This window comes from Nerophis lumbriciformis, linkage group LG03 (assembly GCF_033978685.3).
Source record: "Nerophis lumbriciformis linkage group LG03, RoL_Nlum_v2.1, whole genome shotgun sequence".
In the NCBI taxonomy this organism is placed as follows: Eukaryota; Metazoa; Chordata; class Actinopteri; order Syngnathiformes; family Syngnathidae; genus Nerophis; species Nerophis lumbriciformis.
The window spans coordinates 41,979,919-41,997,336 of NC_084550.2; the positions used below are offsets into that span (position 1 = coordinate 41,979,919).

Here is a 17,418-nt window from a genome sequence, read left to right on the forward strand (position 1 = left end):
TTGTGTGTTTGTTGCAGAGGCCTTTTCACAGTTGGTCAGGAGGGAGAATCACTCAGTCCAGGAACCCTGTGACATCCAGGTAACCATGGCAACAAGTGAACATGACCCATTCATTGGCCATCTTTTACATCAGCTACTGCAGTGTCTGCACTAGTTTGTTACTCTCACTACTTTTTTTTATTTTTTATAACGACCTGATCGGCCATCATTACTAATGAAAAGTGGCCTAGAAACCAAATTGCATTTATTTTCAATATAAAAATAATCATGATACCCAAAAAGTAAACCAGACATTGTTTACAAATCCCATGCCACGAAGAGAAAACTTTTACAATTTATCAACCAAATAACTATTGACATTTTTTTTCAATGGATTCATATTCATAACATGCATGCATACAAATGATACAACACACATGCATGCTTACAACATGATGCATCACGCATGCATGCATACAACATGATACATCACACATGCATGCATACAACATGATGCATCACACATGCATGCATACAAGATGATGCATCACACATGCATGCTTACAACATGATGCATCACGCTTGCATGCATACAACATGATACATCACACATGTATGCGTGCAACATGATGCATCACGCATGCATGCGTACGACATGATACATTACACATGCATGCATACAACATGATACATCACACATGCATGCATACAACATGATGCATCACACATGCATGCATACAACATGCTGCATCACACATGCATGCATACAACATGATGCATCACACATGCATGCATACAACATGATACATCACAAATTCATGCATACAACATGATGCATCACACATGCATGCATACAACATGATACATCACACATTCATGCATACAGCATGATACATCACACATCCATGCATACAACATGATACATCACACATTAATGCATACAACATGATGCATCACACATTCATGCATACAACATGATACATCACACATGCATGCATACAACGTGATGCATCACACATGCATGCATACAACATGATGCATCACAATTTCCAGTTTATCCATTCAACATGTTCGAAAAGTAGTAAGAAGAAGCAGAGCTTATTTAATCCTACCCCTTTTCCTTTACATAGCAGTTGCTAAAACTTTTGTTCACTTCCTGTTCTCAATTTATTCACAAAATACTTCATAATCAATAAAGATAAAAATAAATAAGTAATAATTGGTGATGTACGTTATGTTTCATATGGTGAGATGAGTAAGATTATATAGAAAGTGAATGGATGGATGAAATAAATTCAGAATGTTTTTCTTGGTTCTTCTTCTTTATACTTTTTAAACACTAAGTTTGAAGAGTTTCTTGAAGTGGATCATATTAGTACATTGTTTGATTTCTTTGCTTAATCCATTCCATCATTTAATTCCACATACTGATATACTGCAGGTCTTAAGTGTTGTATGTGCGTACACATGTTTTAAATTAAATTTTTCTCTAAGATTATATTTCTCCTCTTTTGTTGAGAAGAATTGTTGTATATTCTTGGGTAGCAGACTATAGTTTGCTTTGTGTATAATTTTAGCTGTTTGCAAATTCACTATGTCGTGGAATTTCAGTATTTTTGATTCAACGAATAAAGTGTTTGTATGTTCTCTATATCCAACATTATGTATTATTATAACTGATCTTTTTTGTGACACCGTTAATGAATGAAGTGTACTTTTGTAGTTATTTCCCCATATTTCTGCACAATAACTCAGATATGTAACACTCGTGAGCAGTAGAGATGAAGTGATTTTTTTGGTCTAAAACATGTTTTGCTTTATTCATTATTGACGTGTTTCTTGCTACTTTATGTTTTTACCGCACTTCATTTACAACACTGATACTATACTTGGTATTAGATTTGAACTATTACAGTCTGCTAGTGTATATTTGTTTGTTTTATTATTATTATTGTGATGTTTATGCTACATCTCTGTCATAAAACAGTGGAAAAAAACCCAAAATGTGTGTATAGTACACAGCTTTGTAATATAAATGTGTGTACTGTACACATTAGTTTTTTTAATTCAATTTGGTGATTTGATTTTGTATTTTGTTTGTTTATAAATTGAAAATATCCTGCTGGGATTTGTATCCGAATAATATCTTTATGACTAGGGATGTTCGATAATTTCGGACTGCCGATATTATCGGCCGATAAATGCTTTAAAATGTAATATCGTAATTTATCGGTATCGGTTTCAAAATTATCAGTATCGGTTTAAAAAAGTAAAATTTATGACTTTTTAAAACACCGCTGTGTACACGGACGTAGGGAGGAGTACAGAGCGCCAATAAACCTTAAAGGCACTGCCTGTGTGCGCCGGCCCAATTACATAATATCTACGGCTTTTCACACACACAAGTGAATGCAAGGCATACTTGATCAACAGCCATACAGGTCACACTGAGGGTGGCCGTATAAACAACTTTAACACTGTTACAAATATGCGTCACACCGTGAACACACACCAAACAAGAATGACAAACACATTTCGGGGAGAACATCCGCACCGTAACACAACATAAACACAACAGAACAAATATCCAGAACCCCTTGCAGCACTAACTCTTCCGGGACGCTACAATATACACCCCCCGCTACCCCAGCCCCCCCCAACCCCGCCCACCTCAACCTCCTCATGCTCTCTCAGGGAGAGCATGTCCCAAATTCCAAGCTGCTGTTTTGAGGCATGTTAAAAAAAACAATGCACTTTGTGACTTCAATAATAAATATGGCAGTGCCATGTTGGCATTTTTTTCCATAACTTGATTTGATTTTGGACAACCTTGTTACATTGTTCAATGCATCCAGCGGGGCATCACAACAAAATTAGGCATAATAATGTGTTATTTCCACGACTGTATATATCGGTATCGGTTGATATCGGAATCGGTAATTAAGAGTTGGACAATATAGGAATATCGGATATTGGCAAAAAAAGCCATTATCGGACATCTCTATTTATGACTTATTTTCGCGATGGGTGCCTTTTTTTGTGGCTGAAAGGGGAACTGCACTTTTTTGGGATTTGTACCTATCGTTCACAATCCTTATGAGGGACAAGAACACGCATGTCTATTTTTTTTTAGAATTTAGATGATAAAAAACACTTGGAAGATGTAGCTAATGGGAGTCACTGTTGTAGCCTTCAAAGCCTCTAAAACAACTTCTCAACCCTTCATTAACATTTTATATACACACTGCTAGTCTATATTATCTATATTATTATCTATATTAATGTAGTAACTGACACCTTCATAACAACATATACAATATTTACGGAATTTTGGCCATTTTAGTCACAGCCGGAACTAATTCATCTGCGCATTGATTTCCGTTTCTATAGCAACACACGTCTGACTTCTGGCATCAAGTGTGTTCCTACTTCCGGATACAGAGTTGTGTGTTCTAATCATGGCAGACCCGGTTACAGACAACCAAGACCACTATTTGTGGACTGATGAGGATTCACAACCTCATCTTTTTGAAGCTAAACATACGGAGGGTGAACTACTGCTTTGAGATGCGAACATGAAGGAAGAGTGAGACGTTGGAGCAGACGGAAGTGAATCGAAGTTTGCAAAATGTGGAAATTGAAGACAAGATGCACTATATTCCACCTGCCTTGACTCACATATGAACTTGAAGTGCCATCCCATAGGGTTCAATATGATGTGGGTCCACCTTTTGCAGCTATTACAGCTAAACTCTTCTGGGAAGGCTGTCCACAAGGTTGCGGAGTGTCTTTATAGGAATTTTCCACCATTCTCCCAAAAACGCATTGGTGAGGTCACACACTGATGTTGGTCGAGAAGGCCTGGCTCTCAGTCTCCGTTCTAATTCATCCCAAAGGTGTTCTATTGGATTCAGGTCAGGACTCTGTGCAGGCCAGACTCTGTCATCCATGTCTTTATGGACCTTGCTTTGTACACTAGTGCACAGTCTTGTTGGAAGAGGAAGGGGCCCGCTCCAAACTGTTCCCAAAAGGTTGGGAGCATGGAAATGTCCAAAATGTTTTGGGATCCTGGATCTTTCAAAGTTCCTTTCACTGGAACTAAGGGGCCGAGCCCAACTTCTGAAAAACAACCCCACACCATAATTCCTCCTCCACCAAATTTCACACTTGGCACAATGCAGTCCAAAATGTACCGTTCTCCTGGCAACCTCCAAACCCAGACTCATCCATCAGATTGCCAGATGGAAAAGCGTTCACTCCAGAGAAGGCGTCTCCACTGATCGAAACATGCCTTACACCACTGCATCCGACACCTTGCATTGGACTTGGTGATGTAATTCTTGCCAACCTTCTCGATTATCCCGGGAGACTCCCGAATGTCAGTGCCCGTCCCGAAAATCAACCATTCTCCCGAACTTCTCCCGATTTTCACCCGGACAACAATATTGAGGGCGTGCCGTAATGGCACTGCCTTTAGCATCCACTTTTTCACCATACAAACAGCGTGCCGGCCCAGTCACATGTTGTATGCAGCTTCCACACACACACACACACACACACAAGTGACTGCAAGACATACTTGGTCAAGAGCCATATAGGGCACACTGAGGGTGGCCGTATAAACAACTTTAACACTGTTACAAATATGCGCCACGCTGTGAACCCACACCAAACAAGAATGACAAACACATTTTGGGAGAACATCTGCACCGTAACACAACATAACACAACAGAGCAAATACCCAGAACCCCTTGCAGCCCTAACTCTTCCGGGCTACAATATACACCCCAGCCACCACCAACCGTGCCGTAGTTAGCTTTTACGGCTAATACCGTAGCACGCTGATGTGTTACTACGCTGAAAAAATAGTTCCTCAGCGTTCCTTTTTACAATAACAATGTTGCTACAGTTTGTTATTATACAGGTTACGAAATGTAAATGAAATGTTGTTGACTGTTTTTGAATGCATTTTCAAAGTGATTTAGAGGTAGAATTCAATCAATCAAAGTTTACTTATATAGCCCTAAATCACGAGTGTCTCAAAGGGCTGTAGAGTCCAGTCCATAGTGGATCTAACATAATAGTGTGAGTCCAGTCCATAGTGAAACTAACATTATAGTGAGAGTCCAGTCCATATTGAATCTAACATAATAGTGAGAGCCCAGTTTATAGTGGATCTGAAATAATAGTGAGAGTCCAGTCCATAGTGGATCTAACATAATAGTGTGAGTCCAGTCCGAATTGGATCTAACATAATAGTGTGAGAGTCCAGTCCATAGTGGATCTAACATAATAGTGTGAGAGTCCAGTCCATAGTGGATCTAACATAATAGTGAGAGTCCAGTCCATATAGGATCTAACATAATAGTGAGAGTCCAGTTTATAGTGGATCTAAAATAATAGTGAGAGTCCAGTCCATAGTGGATCTAACATAATAGTGTGAGTCCAGTCCATAGTGGATCTAACATAATAGTGTGAGAGTCCAGTCCATTGTGGATCTAACATAATAGTGTGAGAGTCCAGTCCATAGTGGATCCAACACAATAGTGAGAGTCCAGTCCATAGTGGATCTAACATAATAGTGAGAGTCCAGTCCATAGTGGATCTAACATAATAGTGTGAGAGTCCAGTCCATAGTGGATCTAACATAATAGTGTGAGAGTCCAGTCCATAGTGGATCTAACATAACAGTGAGAGTCCAGTCCATAGTGGATCTAACATAATAGTTAGAGTCCAGTCCATAGTGGATCTAACATAATAGTGAGAGTCCAGTCCATAGTGGATCTAACATAATAGTGTGAGAGTCCAGTCCATAGTGGATCTAACATAATAGTGTGAGAGTCCAGTCCATAGTGGATCTAACATAATAGTGAGAGTCCAGTCCATAGTGGATCTAACATAATAGTGAGAGTGCAGTCCAAAGTGGATCTAACATAATAGTGTGAGAGTCCAGTCCATAGTGGATCTAACATAATAGTGAGAGTGCAGTCCAAAGTGGATCTAACATAATAGTGTGAGAGTCCAGTCCATAGTGGATCTAACATAATAGTGAGAGTCCAGTCCATAGTGGATCTAACATAATAGTGTGAGAGTCCAGTCCATAGTGGATCTAACATAATAGTGTGAGAGTCCAGTCCATAGTGGATCTAACATAATAGTGAGAGTCCAGTCCATAGTGGAGCTAACATAATAGTGAGAGTCCAGTCCATATAGGATCTAACATAATAGTGAGAGTCCAGTTTATAGTGGATCTAAAATAATAGTGAGAGTCCAGTCCATAGTGGATCTAACATAATAGTGTGAGTCCAGTCCATAGTGGATCTAACATAATAGTGTGAGAGTCCAGTCCATTGTGGATCTAACATAATAGTGTGAGAGTCCAGTCCATAGTGGATCTAACATAATAGTGTGAGAGTCCAGTCCATAGTGGATCTAACATAATAGTGAGAGTCCAGTCCATATAGGATCTAACATAATAGTGAGAGTCCAGTTTATAGTGGATCTAAAATAATAGTGAGAGTCCAGTCCATAGTGGATCTAACATAATAGTGTGAGTCCAGTCCATAGTGGATCTAACATAATAGTGTGAGAGTCCAGTCCATTGTGGATCTAACATAATAGTGTGAGAGTCCAGTCCATAGTGGATCCAACACAATAGTGAGAGTCCAGTCCATAGTGGATCTAACATAATAGTGAGAGTCCAGTCCATAGTGGATCTAACATAATAGTGTGAGAGTCCAGTCCATAGTGGATCTAACATAATAGTGTGAGAGTCCAGTCCATAGTGGATCTAACATAACAGTGAGAGTCCAGTCCATAGTGGATCTAACATAATAGTTAGAGTCCAGTCCATAGTGGATCTAACATAATAGTGAGAGTCCAGTCCATAGTGGATCTAACATAATAGTGTGAGAGTCCAGTCCATAGTGGATCTAACATAATAGTGTGAGAGTCCAGTCCATAGTGGATCTAACATAATAGTGAGAGTCCAGTCCATAGTGGATCTAACATAATAGTGAGAGTCCAGTCCATAGTGGATCTAACATAATAGTGTGAGAGTCCAGTCCATAGTGGATCTAACATAATAGTGAGAGTGCAGTCCAAAGTGGATCTAACATAATAGTGTGAGAGTCCAGTCCATAGTGGATCTAACATAATAGTGAGAGTCCAGTCCATAGTGGATCTAACATAATAGTGTGAGAGTCCAGTCCATAGTGGATCTAACATAATAGTGTGAGAGTCCAGTCCATAGTGGATCTAACATAATAGTGTGAGAGTCCAGTCCATAGTGGAGCTAACATAATAGTGAGAGTCCAGTCCATAGTGGATCTAACATAATAGTGTGAGAGTCCAGTCCATAGTGGATCTAACATAATAGTGAGAGTGCAGTCCAAGGTGGATCTAACATAATAGTGTGAGAGTCCAGTCCGTAGTGGATCTAACATAATAGTGAGAGTCCAGTCCATAGTGGATCTAACATAATAGTGAGAGTCCAGTCCATAGTGGATCTAACATAATAGTGTGAGAGTCCAGTCCATAGTGGATCTAACATAATAGTGTGAGAGTCCAGTCCATAGTGGATCTAACATAATAGTGAGAGTCCAGTCCATAGTGGATCTAACATAATAGTGTGAGAGTCCAGTCCATAGTGGATCTAACATAATAGTGAGAGTGCAGTCCAAAGTGGATCTAACATAATAGTGTGAGAGTCCAGTCCATAGTGGATCTAACATAATAGTGAGAGTCCAGTCCATAGTGGATCTAACATAATAGTGAGAGTCCAGTCCATAGTGGATCTAACATAATAGTGTGAGAGTCCAGTCCATAGTGGATCTAACATAAAAGTGAGAGTGCAGTCCAAAGTGGATCTAACATAATAGTGTGCGAGTCCAGTCCATAGTGGATCTAACATAATAGTGAGAGTCCAGTCCATAGTAGATCTAACATAATATTGTGAGAGTCCAGTCCATAGTGGATTTAACATAATAGTAAGAGTCCAGTCCATAGTGGATCTAACATAATAGTGAGAGTCCAGTCCATAGTGGATCTAACATAATAGTGTGAGAGTCCAGTCCATAGTGGATCTAAAATAATAGTGTGAGTCCAGTCCATAGTGGATCTAACATAATAGTGTGAGAGTCCAGTCCATAGTGGATCCAACATAATAGTGAGAGTCCAGTCCATAGTGGATCTAACATACCTGTAATAGTGTGAGAGTCCAGTGCATAGTGGATCTAACATAATAGTGAGAGTGCAGTCCAAAGTGGATCTAACATAATAGTGTGAGAGTCCAGTCCATAGTGGATCTAACATAATAGTGAGAGTCCAGTCCATAGTGGATCTAACATAATAGTGAGAGTCCAGTCCATAGTGGATCTAACATAATAGTGTGAGAGTCCAGTCCATAGTGGATCTAACATAAAAGTGAGAGTGCAGTCCAAAGTGGATCTAACATAATAGTGTGCGAGTCCAGTCCATAGTGGATCTAACATAATAGTGAGAGTCCAGTCCATAGTAGATCTAACATAATATTGTGAGAGTCCAGTCCATAGTGGATTTAACATAATAGTAAGAGTCCAGTCCATAGTGGATCTAACATAATAGTGATAGTCCAGTCCCTAGTGGATCTAACATAATAGTGTGAGAGTCCAGTCCATAGTAGATCTAAAATAATAGTGAGAGTCCAGTCCATGACCGCTCACAGATACCACCTAGTGGTGCTTTGAGCACACTGCAGCCAGTCCTGGATAAATTAACCAGCTTCCACTCCTTAAAGCTTCAGTCACACGCAGGATCCTCACAGGATTGAGGCAAACGTTAAGGCAAAAATTCATCCAGACCTGCTGTGTTTATAGCTTATTTAGTCAATGAAATGTAGAGACAAAAATACATGTTTGAGCACTTAATTTCCATAAAACCATTTAGCAACACGGGATAAGCAGTAGAAAATGGATGGATGGCATTTAGCAACACACCCACCGTCTAACAATTGCAACTTTTATTTTTATTTTTTTATAGTATGTATTTATTCATTTAATAGGTAAATCATAATACAGGTAATGAGAAAACAGATTTTTTTTGTCCCCCGCCCCCCTCCAAAAAAAAGAAATACAAAAAAACAAACAAAACAAAAAAAATTACAGAAAAAAATCTAAGTAAAATAATACCACCCCCTCCCACCCTCCGTCCTACATTTCAGTCACAGTGGGTATTAAGGTTGTACGTTAGTATAGTACCGCGATACTAATGAATCATTTTCGGTACTATACTGTCTCTGAAACGTACCGGTCCCACACCCCCCCGTGCCCGCGTCGAAGTCACGTCGTGACATTACTGGGTTTACGAAACGAGGAGCATGTTCAGCAGCGCACACACTCTGAATACTTACAAGCAGACACATTGTGTAGACAGAAAAGGGAGAATGGACGCATTTTGGCTTAAAAAGTAAAGATAAAGGTGAAGTTATAACACTGAAACACCCTCAGTAAGAGATGCTTTAAGACATGGCTTGCTAGCTAGCGGCTAACGTCCATCCGCCGTCGGCAGTGTTTTAGCTACTTCTAAATCACTAATCCTGGTCTCCATGGCGACAAATAAAGTATGTTTCTTACAAGTATCATCCCTGCAGGACGAGGAATAGCTAAACATGCTTCACTACACACCGTAGCTCACCGGCGTCACAATATAAACAAACGCCATGGGTGGATCTACACCTAACATCGACTGTAATGATACCAAGTACAGGCACGTATCTAGTAAATACTACTATGATTACGTCAATATTTTTTGGCATCACAACATCTTCTTTCGTTTTTTTTAAATGTACATTATGTTTAAAACCTCAGGAAATATGTCCCTGGACACATGAGGACTTTGAATATGACCAATGCATGATCTTCTTTTTATTAAGGAGCGCCGTAAAAATGGCTGCTCCGTCGGCGGTCTTGTCTTGTCTCCCTGTAACATGTCTGCTCTTAGTGGGACTGTGCCAAAAATATACTTTTCAGTTCTTATGTGTCTTGTGCACGTTAAGAATTGACAATAAATCATCTTGAATCTTGAATCTATCCTGTAACTACTTGGTATCGGATCGATACCCAAATTTGTGGTATCATCCAAAACACATGTAAAGTATCAAACAAGAGAAGAATAACTGATTATTACATTTTAACAGAAGTGTAGATGTGTTACAAGAGAAAGTAAGCAGATATTAACAGTAAATGAACAAGTAGATTAATAATTAATTTTCTACCACTTGTCCTTAATAATGTTGACAAAATAATAGGTAGATAAATGACACAATATGTTACTGCATACATCAGCAGACTAATTAGGAGCCTTTGTTTGTTTACTTACTACTAAAATACAAGTTTTCTAGTATGTTCACTATTTTATTTAAGGACTTAACTGCAATAATAAACACATGTTTAATGTACATTAAGATTTTTTTGCTAAAATAAAGCCAATCATGCTATTTTTTTGTGTTCCCCTTTATTTAGAAAAGTACCGAAAAGTACCGAAAAGTATCAAAATAATTAGTAACCCGTACCAAAATGTTGGTATCGTTACAACACTAGTGTGTAGTAATGTACTGCCTTCCTCTTCACCACAAGCATATAGAGAATCACAATAACTGAGTAAAAGGAAAAAAAAAGGTAACAACAAAAATAAAAATCCCAAACATACAGAGAAGTGTCACTGGATAAAACAACAACAACAACAACAACAACAAAAAACAGAGTTGAGGTAAGTGAAAAGGTTAATTGTCAACAGTGAGGGTCACATGTATCCTATAGTGTCTTTAATCACTAATTATGCAGCCCCAGGTCAAGTCAAATTGTTTTGGTGAACCCCTCAGGTTATATTTAATGTTCTCTAAATCTAAGAAAAACATGAGGTCCTTAAGCCAGAGGGAGACCTTGGGGGAAAACTGTGATTTCCACTCCAATAAAATCCTTCTACGAGCTATCAATGATGCGAAGTTGATACTATCCCTAAAAGTCTGCTTAATTTTTTGATAGTTAGGTGGACTTCCAAAAATAGCCAATTCTGCACAGGGCGTCAATTTAAAATTTAGTGCATCTGCAAGATGTTTAAAGATATTAGTCCAGTAGGCTTTCAGACAGGAACAGGACCAGAACATGTGTCATGTTTGCAGGATTCGATTGACTTGTACTGTATCTGCAATATTGGCATACGTTTTGGAAAGTTTAGTGTTAGTAAAATACACTATAATGCCAAAAGTATTTGACCACCCGTCCAAATGATGAGAATCAGGTGTCCTAATCACTTGGCCTGGCCACAGGTGTATAAAATCAAGCACTTAGGCTTGGAGACTGTTTCTACAAACATTTGTGAAAGAATGGGCCGCTCTGTCATTTCCAGCTGTGCAACAAATCCGGTCGTGAAATTTCCTCGCTCCTAAATATTCCAAAGTCAACTTTATTATAAGAAAAGTGAAGAGTTTGGGAACAACAGCAACTCAGCCACCAAGTGGTAGGCCACGTAAACTGACAGAGAGGGGTCAGCGGATGCTGAAGCGCATAGTGCAAAGACTTTCTGCACAGTCAGTTGCCACAGCGCTCCAAACTTCATGTGACCTTCCAATTAGCCCACGTACAGTACGCGGAGAGCTTCGCGGAATGGGTTTCCATGGCCGAGCAGCTGCATCTAAGCCATACATCACCAAGTCCAATGCAAAGCGTGGGATGCAGTCGTGTAAAGCATGTCGCCACTGGACTCTAGAGCAGTGGAGACGCCTTCTCTGGAGTGATGAATCACACTTTTCCATCTGGCAATCTGATGGACCAGTCTGGGTTTGGAGGTTGCCAGGAGAACGCTACATTTCGGACTGCATTGTGCCGAGTGTGACGTTTGGTGGAGGAGGAATTATGGTTTGGGGTTGGTTTTTCAGGAGTTGGGCTTGGCCCCTTAGTTCCAGTGAAAGGAACTTTGAATGCTCCAGGATACCAAAACATATGGGACAATTCCATGGGATGGCACTTCAAGTTCATATGTGAGTAAAGGCAGGTGGCCAAATACTTTTGGCAATATAGTGTTTGACAACCACAAAAAAAAGGGAGCGTAATCATGATGAGACAATTTCACGGATCCTTCTTTGTGGTTTTGGAAGGCTTGCTTCTGGTCCAGCATTACATGGCATGCTTGGAGGGTTTTGGTGTGGAGGAATATGCCCATGAAATACTTTTTAGATGATTTGGAACAGGGCTGGTTAGCAAGCAGGGTAAACATCAGTGTTAAGGTATTATTTCAGTCCATATTGTGTGTGTGTTTTTCCTTTGTTGTCTGCTGGGATCGTTAACTCTCGTCTGGTTCTTCCTCGGAAGGTTCTGGAGCAGCAGATGGAGTCGCACCGCGCGGCGCACAGCAAGCAGCTCAGCCGTCTGCGAGACAAGATCAATGAGCAGCAGCGGCTCATCAACGACTTAACAGAGTCAGTACCTCATTGTCACTCCTATCCTTCTAGGAACCTTTCTTTAGGAAGTAGAACTTTAACTACAAAGGCACCTGTAACAGGCGAGCACATTTCACAATGTCATTGTGTGAATGCTCCAAAGCATTCACACATGCTTTTCTACACCAAAATTCATCTGTTTATTATTAGACTTTTTCTTCTTCTCCAGATTTTGGCGCGTTCTACCTTCCACATTTTTCACCCGATTCAAACCGTTCCACTTCAAACTGTTCAGCCTATTCGGGAATCACGGGCTTTCCCTTGTCAAATTCCAAAAATTCCCAGATTTCCCAGAATTCCAGTTTTTCCGGGACATTTTTCCCATTCAAAATGAATTGGCCATTTTTCAAACTTCCACAATTCCCACATTCTTCAACCCCTTCAAACCATGCCACCTTCAACACATTTCACCATTCTGGAAATTTAAACTTCCCCTTTTCTAAGTTCAAAAAAATTCCAGGATTTTCCAGAATTCCTGATTTTCCAAAGCCCTATTTCCACCCTTTTTTCTGGCGACTACTCCTCCCACATTTTTCAATCCACTTCAACCGTTCCACCGTCTAAACATTCCTCTTTATCAGGACAAAAAACGAAGTCGTTTTTTGAACTGGAAAATTTTCGATTTTACCGAAATTCCAGAAATTCCGTAATACCATTTCTCAATACAACATGTTACTACTTAACATTTCTTGACCGATTTTAACATTTATAACACTAACCATTTCAACTAACTCAGACCATTCAAGTTTTTTACAATTTTCCCAAAAAAATTCCCGCTTTTCCCGAATTTCCTAATTTTTTATGAAATTCCCATTGAAATCAATGGAACATTCTTCAAACTTTCACAATCCCCACATTCTTCAACCCATTCAAACCATTACACCTTCAACACATTTCACCATTCTGGAAATTTAAACTTCCCTTTTTCTAAGTTAAAAAAAATTCCAGGATTTTCCAGAAATCCTGATTTTCCAAAGCCCTGTTTCCATCCTTTTTTCTGGCAAGTACTCCTCCCACATTTTTCAATCCACTTCAACCGTTCCCCCGTCAAAACATTTCTCTTTATCAACGAAGTGGTTTTTTTTTGTAATGGAAACATTTCCAGTTTTCCAGAAATTCCAGGAATTCCGTAAGACCATTTCTCAATTCAACATGTTACTACTTAACATTTCTCGACCGATTCAAACAATTCCAACACCAACCATTTCAACTCATTCCATTCAAGTTTTTTACAATAAAAAAATAAAAATCCCGCTTTCTTGAATTTCCCAATTTTTTCTGAAATTCCCATTGAAATCAAAGGAACATTCTTCAAACTTCCAACATTCCCACATTCTTCAACCCATTCAAACCATTCCACCTGCAACACATTACACAATTCTGGAAATTTAAACTTCCCCCTTTCCAAGTTCAAAAAAATTCCAGTATTTTTCAGAATTCCTGATTTTCCAAAGCCCTATTTCCACCCTTTTTTCTGGCGTCTACTCCTCCCACATTTTTCAATCCACTTCAACCGTTCCACCGTCTAAACATTCCTCTTTATCAGGATAAAAAACGAAGTAGTTTTTTGAACTGGAAACATTTTCGATTTTCTCGAAATTCCAGGAATTCCGTAATATCATTTCTCAATTCAACATGTTACTACTTAACATTTCTTGACAGATTTTAACAATTATAACACTAACCATTTCAACTCATTCAGACCATTCAAGTTTTTTACAATTTTCCAAAGAAAATTCCCGCTTTTTCCGAATTTCCCAATTTTTTCTGAAATTGTCATTGAAATCAATGGAACATTCTTCAAACTTCCACAATTCCCACATTCTTCAATCCATTCAAACCATTACACCTTCAACACATTACACCATTCTGGAAATTTAAACTACCCTCTTTCCAAATTCAAAACAATTCCAGGATTTTCTAGAATTCCTGATTTTCCAAATCACTATTTCCACCCTTTTTTCTGGCGAGCACTCCTCCCACATTTTTCAATCCACTTCAACCGTTCCACCGTCAAAACATTCTTCTTTATCAGGACAAAAAATGAAAGTGTTTTTTTAACTGTAAACATTTCCGTTTTTCCCGAAATTCCAGGAATTCCGTAACCATTTCTTAATTCAACATGTTAGTACTTAACATTTCTCGACCGATTTGAAAAATTCCAACACCATCCATTTCAACTCATTCAGACCATTCAAGTTTTTTACAATTTTCAAAACAATTCACGCTTTTCCCGAATTTCCCAATTTTTTCTGAAATTCCCATTGAAATCATTGGAACATTCTTCAATCTTCCACAAATCCCACATTCTTCAACCCATTCAAACCATTCCACCTTCAGCACATTACACCATTCTGGAAATTCAAACTACCCTTTTTTCAAGTTCAAAAAAATTCCAGATTTTCCAGAGTTTCCCGAAATTCCCTAATACCATTTACTACATCAACATTTAAGTTAAAAGTTAAAGTACCAAGGGTTGTCACACACACACTAGGTGTGGCGAAATTATTCTCTGCATTTGACCCATCACCCTTAATCACCCCCTGGGAGGTGAGGGGAGCAGTGAGCAGCAGCGGTGGCCGCGCCCGTATTGCCCGATGTAACCAATTCTAACACCAACCAATTCAGCTCATTCAGGACATTCATGCTCCTAATCATTTTCAAAAAATTCAGCTTTTCCCAAATTTCCAGGAAGTACCCATTGAAATGAATGGGACATTTCTCCAAGTTGCACAATTCCCACATGTTTTAACATTTCCAAACCATTTCAAAATTAACCCATTCCACTCATCTTGGACATTCAAACTAAAACTTTCCCAAGTTCCAAACCAAATTCCCATTTTCCTGGAAATTCAAACTCTTCAACATTCAAACCATTCCAACATTTAAACTATTCTTACATTCATACTACATTTTGTCAGCATTTCAGTTCAACTTCAGCATTGGAGCATTCACACGCAATTCCTTCAGGAGTTGCCTCTTCTAGTTAGTAGTGCTGCCCTAAAGAGAGTGTGAGAGTGCAGCATGAGATTCAGATACTTGTCATTTACTGTGACTAATCATTACCAAAATAATAATGGCAATAATATATGGACTTTTCCCAAGTCCAAGGAAGCTTCCATGGCAGGGGTGCCCACACTTTTTCCGCAGGCGAGCTACTTTTTAATTGACCAAGTGGAGGGGATCATTCATACACACTATATTGTCAAAAGTATTTGGCCACCCATCCAAATGATGAGAATCAGGTGTCCTAATCAATTGGCCCGGCCACAGGTGTATACAATCAAGCACTTAGGCATGGAGACTGTTTCTACAAACATTTGTGAAAGAATGGGCCGCTCTCAGTGATTTCCAGCGTGTAACTGTCATAGGATGCCACCTGTGCAACAAATCCAGTCGTGAAATTTCCTCGCTCCTAAATATTCCAAAGTCAACTGTGGGCTTTATTATAAGAAAAGTGAAGAGTTTGGGAACAACAGCAACTCAGCCACCAAGTGGTAGGCCACGTAAACTGACAGAGAGGGGTCAGTGGATGATGAAGCGCATAGTGCAAAGACTTTCTGCACAGTCAGTTGCTACAGAGCTCCAAACTTCATGTGACCTTCCAATTAGCCCACGTACAGTACGCATAGAGCTTCGTGGAATGGGTTTCCATGGCCGAGCTGCTGCGTCTAACATCACCAAGTCCAATGCAAAGCGTGGGATGCAGTGGTGTAAAGCACGTCGCCACTGGACTCTAGAGCAGTGGAGACGCCTTCTCTGGAGTGATGAATCACGCTTTTCCATCTGGCAATCTGATGGACCAGTCTGGGTTTGGAGGTTGCCAGGAGAACGCTACATTTTGGACTGCATTGTGCCGAGTGTGAAATTTAGTGGAGGCGGAATTATGGTGTGGGGTTGTTTTTTTACGAGTTGGGCTTGGCCCTTTAGTTCCAGTGAAAGGAACTTTGAATGCTCCAGGATACCAAAACATTTTGGACAATTCCACGCTCCCAACTATGTGGGAACCGTTTGGAGCGGGCCCCTTCCTCTTCCAACATGACTGTGCACCAGTGCGCAAATCAAGGTCCATAAAGACATGGATGACAGAGTCTGGTGTGGATAAACTTGACTGGCCTGCACAGAGTCCTGACCTGAACCCGATAGAACACCTTTGGGATGAATTAGAAGGGAGACTGAGAGCCAGGCCTTCTCCACCAACATCAGTGTGTGACCTCACCAATGCGCTTTTGGAAGAATGGTGGAAAATTCCTATAAACACACTCCGCAACCTTGTGGACAGCCTTCCCAGAAGAGTTGAAGCTGTAATAGCTGCAAAAGGTGGACCCACATCATATTAAACCCTATGGGTTAGGAATGGGATGACACTTCAAGTTCATATACAAACCAAATACTTTTGGCAATATAGTGTATACAATTTATATTGATTTATTTATGAAAGAGATGTTAGCAAGTGAAAGGTGTTTAATGATAATACAAGCATGTTTAACACATTCCTTTCTTTCATGAAGACAAGAATATAAGTTGGTGTATGACCCTATTCTGATGACTTGCATTGATTGGAATCAGACAGTAGTGACGATAACGTCCACATTTTCAAATAGAGGAGGAAAAAAGTCCTCCTTTCTGTCCATCCAGCTTCCATACTCCTTTTTATGCACTTTACAAGAAATACATTGGCGGCAAACTCCGTGAATGTCAATCAAGTAACGAAAGTGACGTCTTGGTGAAGATATAATGATCGCTAATTTTTTGGTCTATTTTTTTAATGCCTGGCTGGCGATCAATCGGTAGCTCGTCATCCACGTAATGGGCACCCCTGTTCCATGGTGACATCAGATTCACTTTGGAGCTGATACTCCACAACTTGTTGATGTTTATTATCAGACATGAAAATTGGGCTGCAGACTGCTTCTCTTTCCCAGCAGAGCTGATACCCAAACAGCCGCAGCTGCACAGCTTA

The 17,418-nt window shown here is 39.6% G+C and overlaps 1 protein-coding gene across 1 annotated transcript in view; it reads left to right on the forward strand.

Moving 5' to 3' along the window:
- Positions 1-17,418, forward strand: part of kif5ab (kinesin family member 5A, b) — a 459,246-nt gene that overhangs the window by 324,462 nt on the left and 117,366 nt on the right. Inside the window, exons 18-19 of the mRNA XM_061937764.2 lie at positions 18-79; positions 12,328-12,434. Of these exons, the coding sequence (XP_061793748.2) occupies positions 18-79; positions 12,328-12,434 (169 nt within the window). The remainder of the gene's footprint in view (positions 1-17; positions 80-12,327; positions 12,435-17,418) is intronic.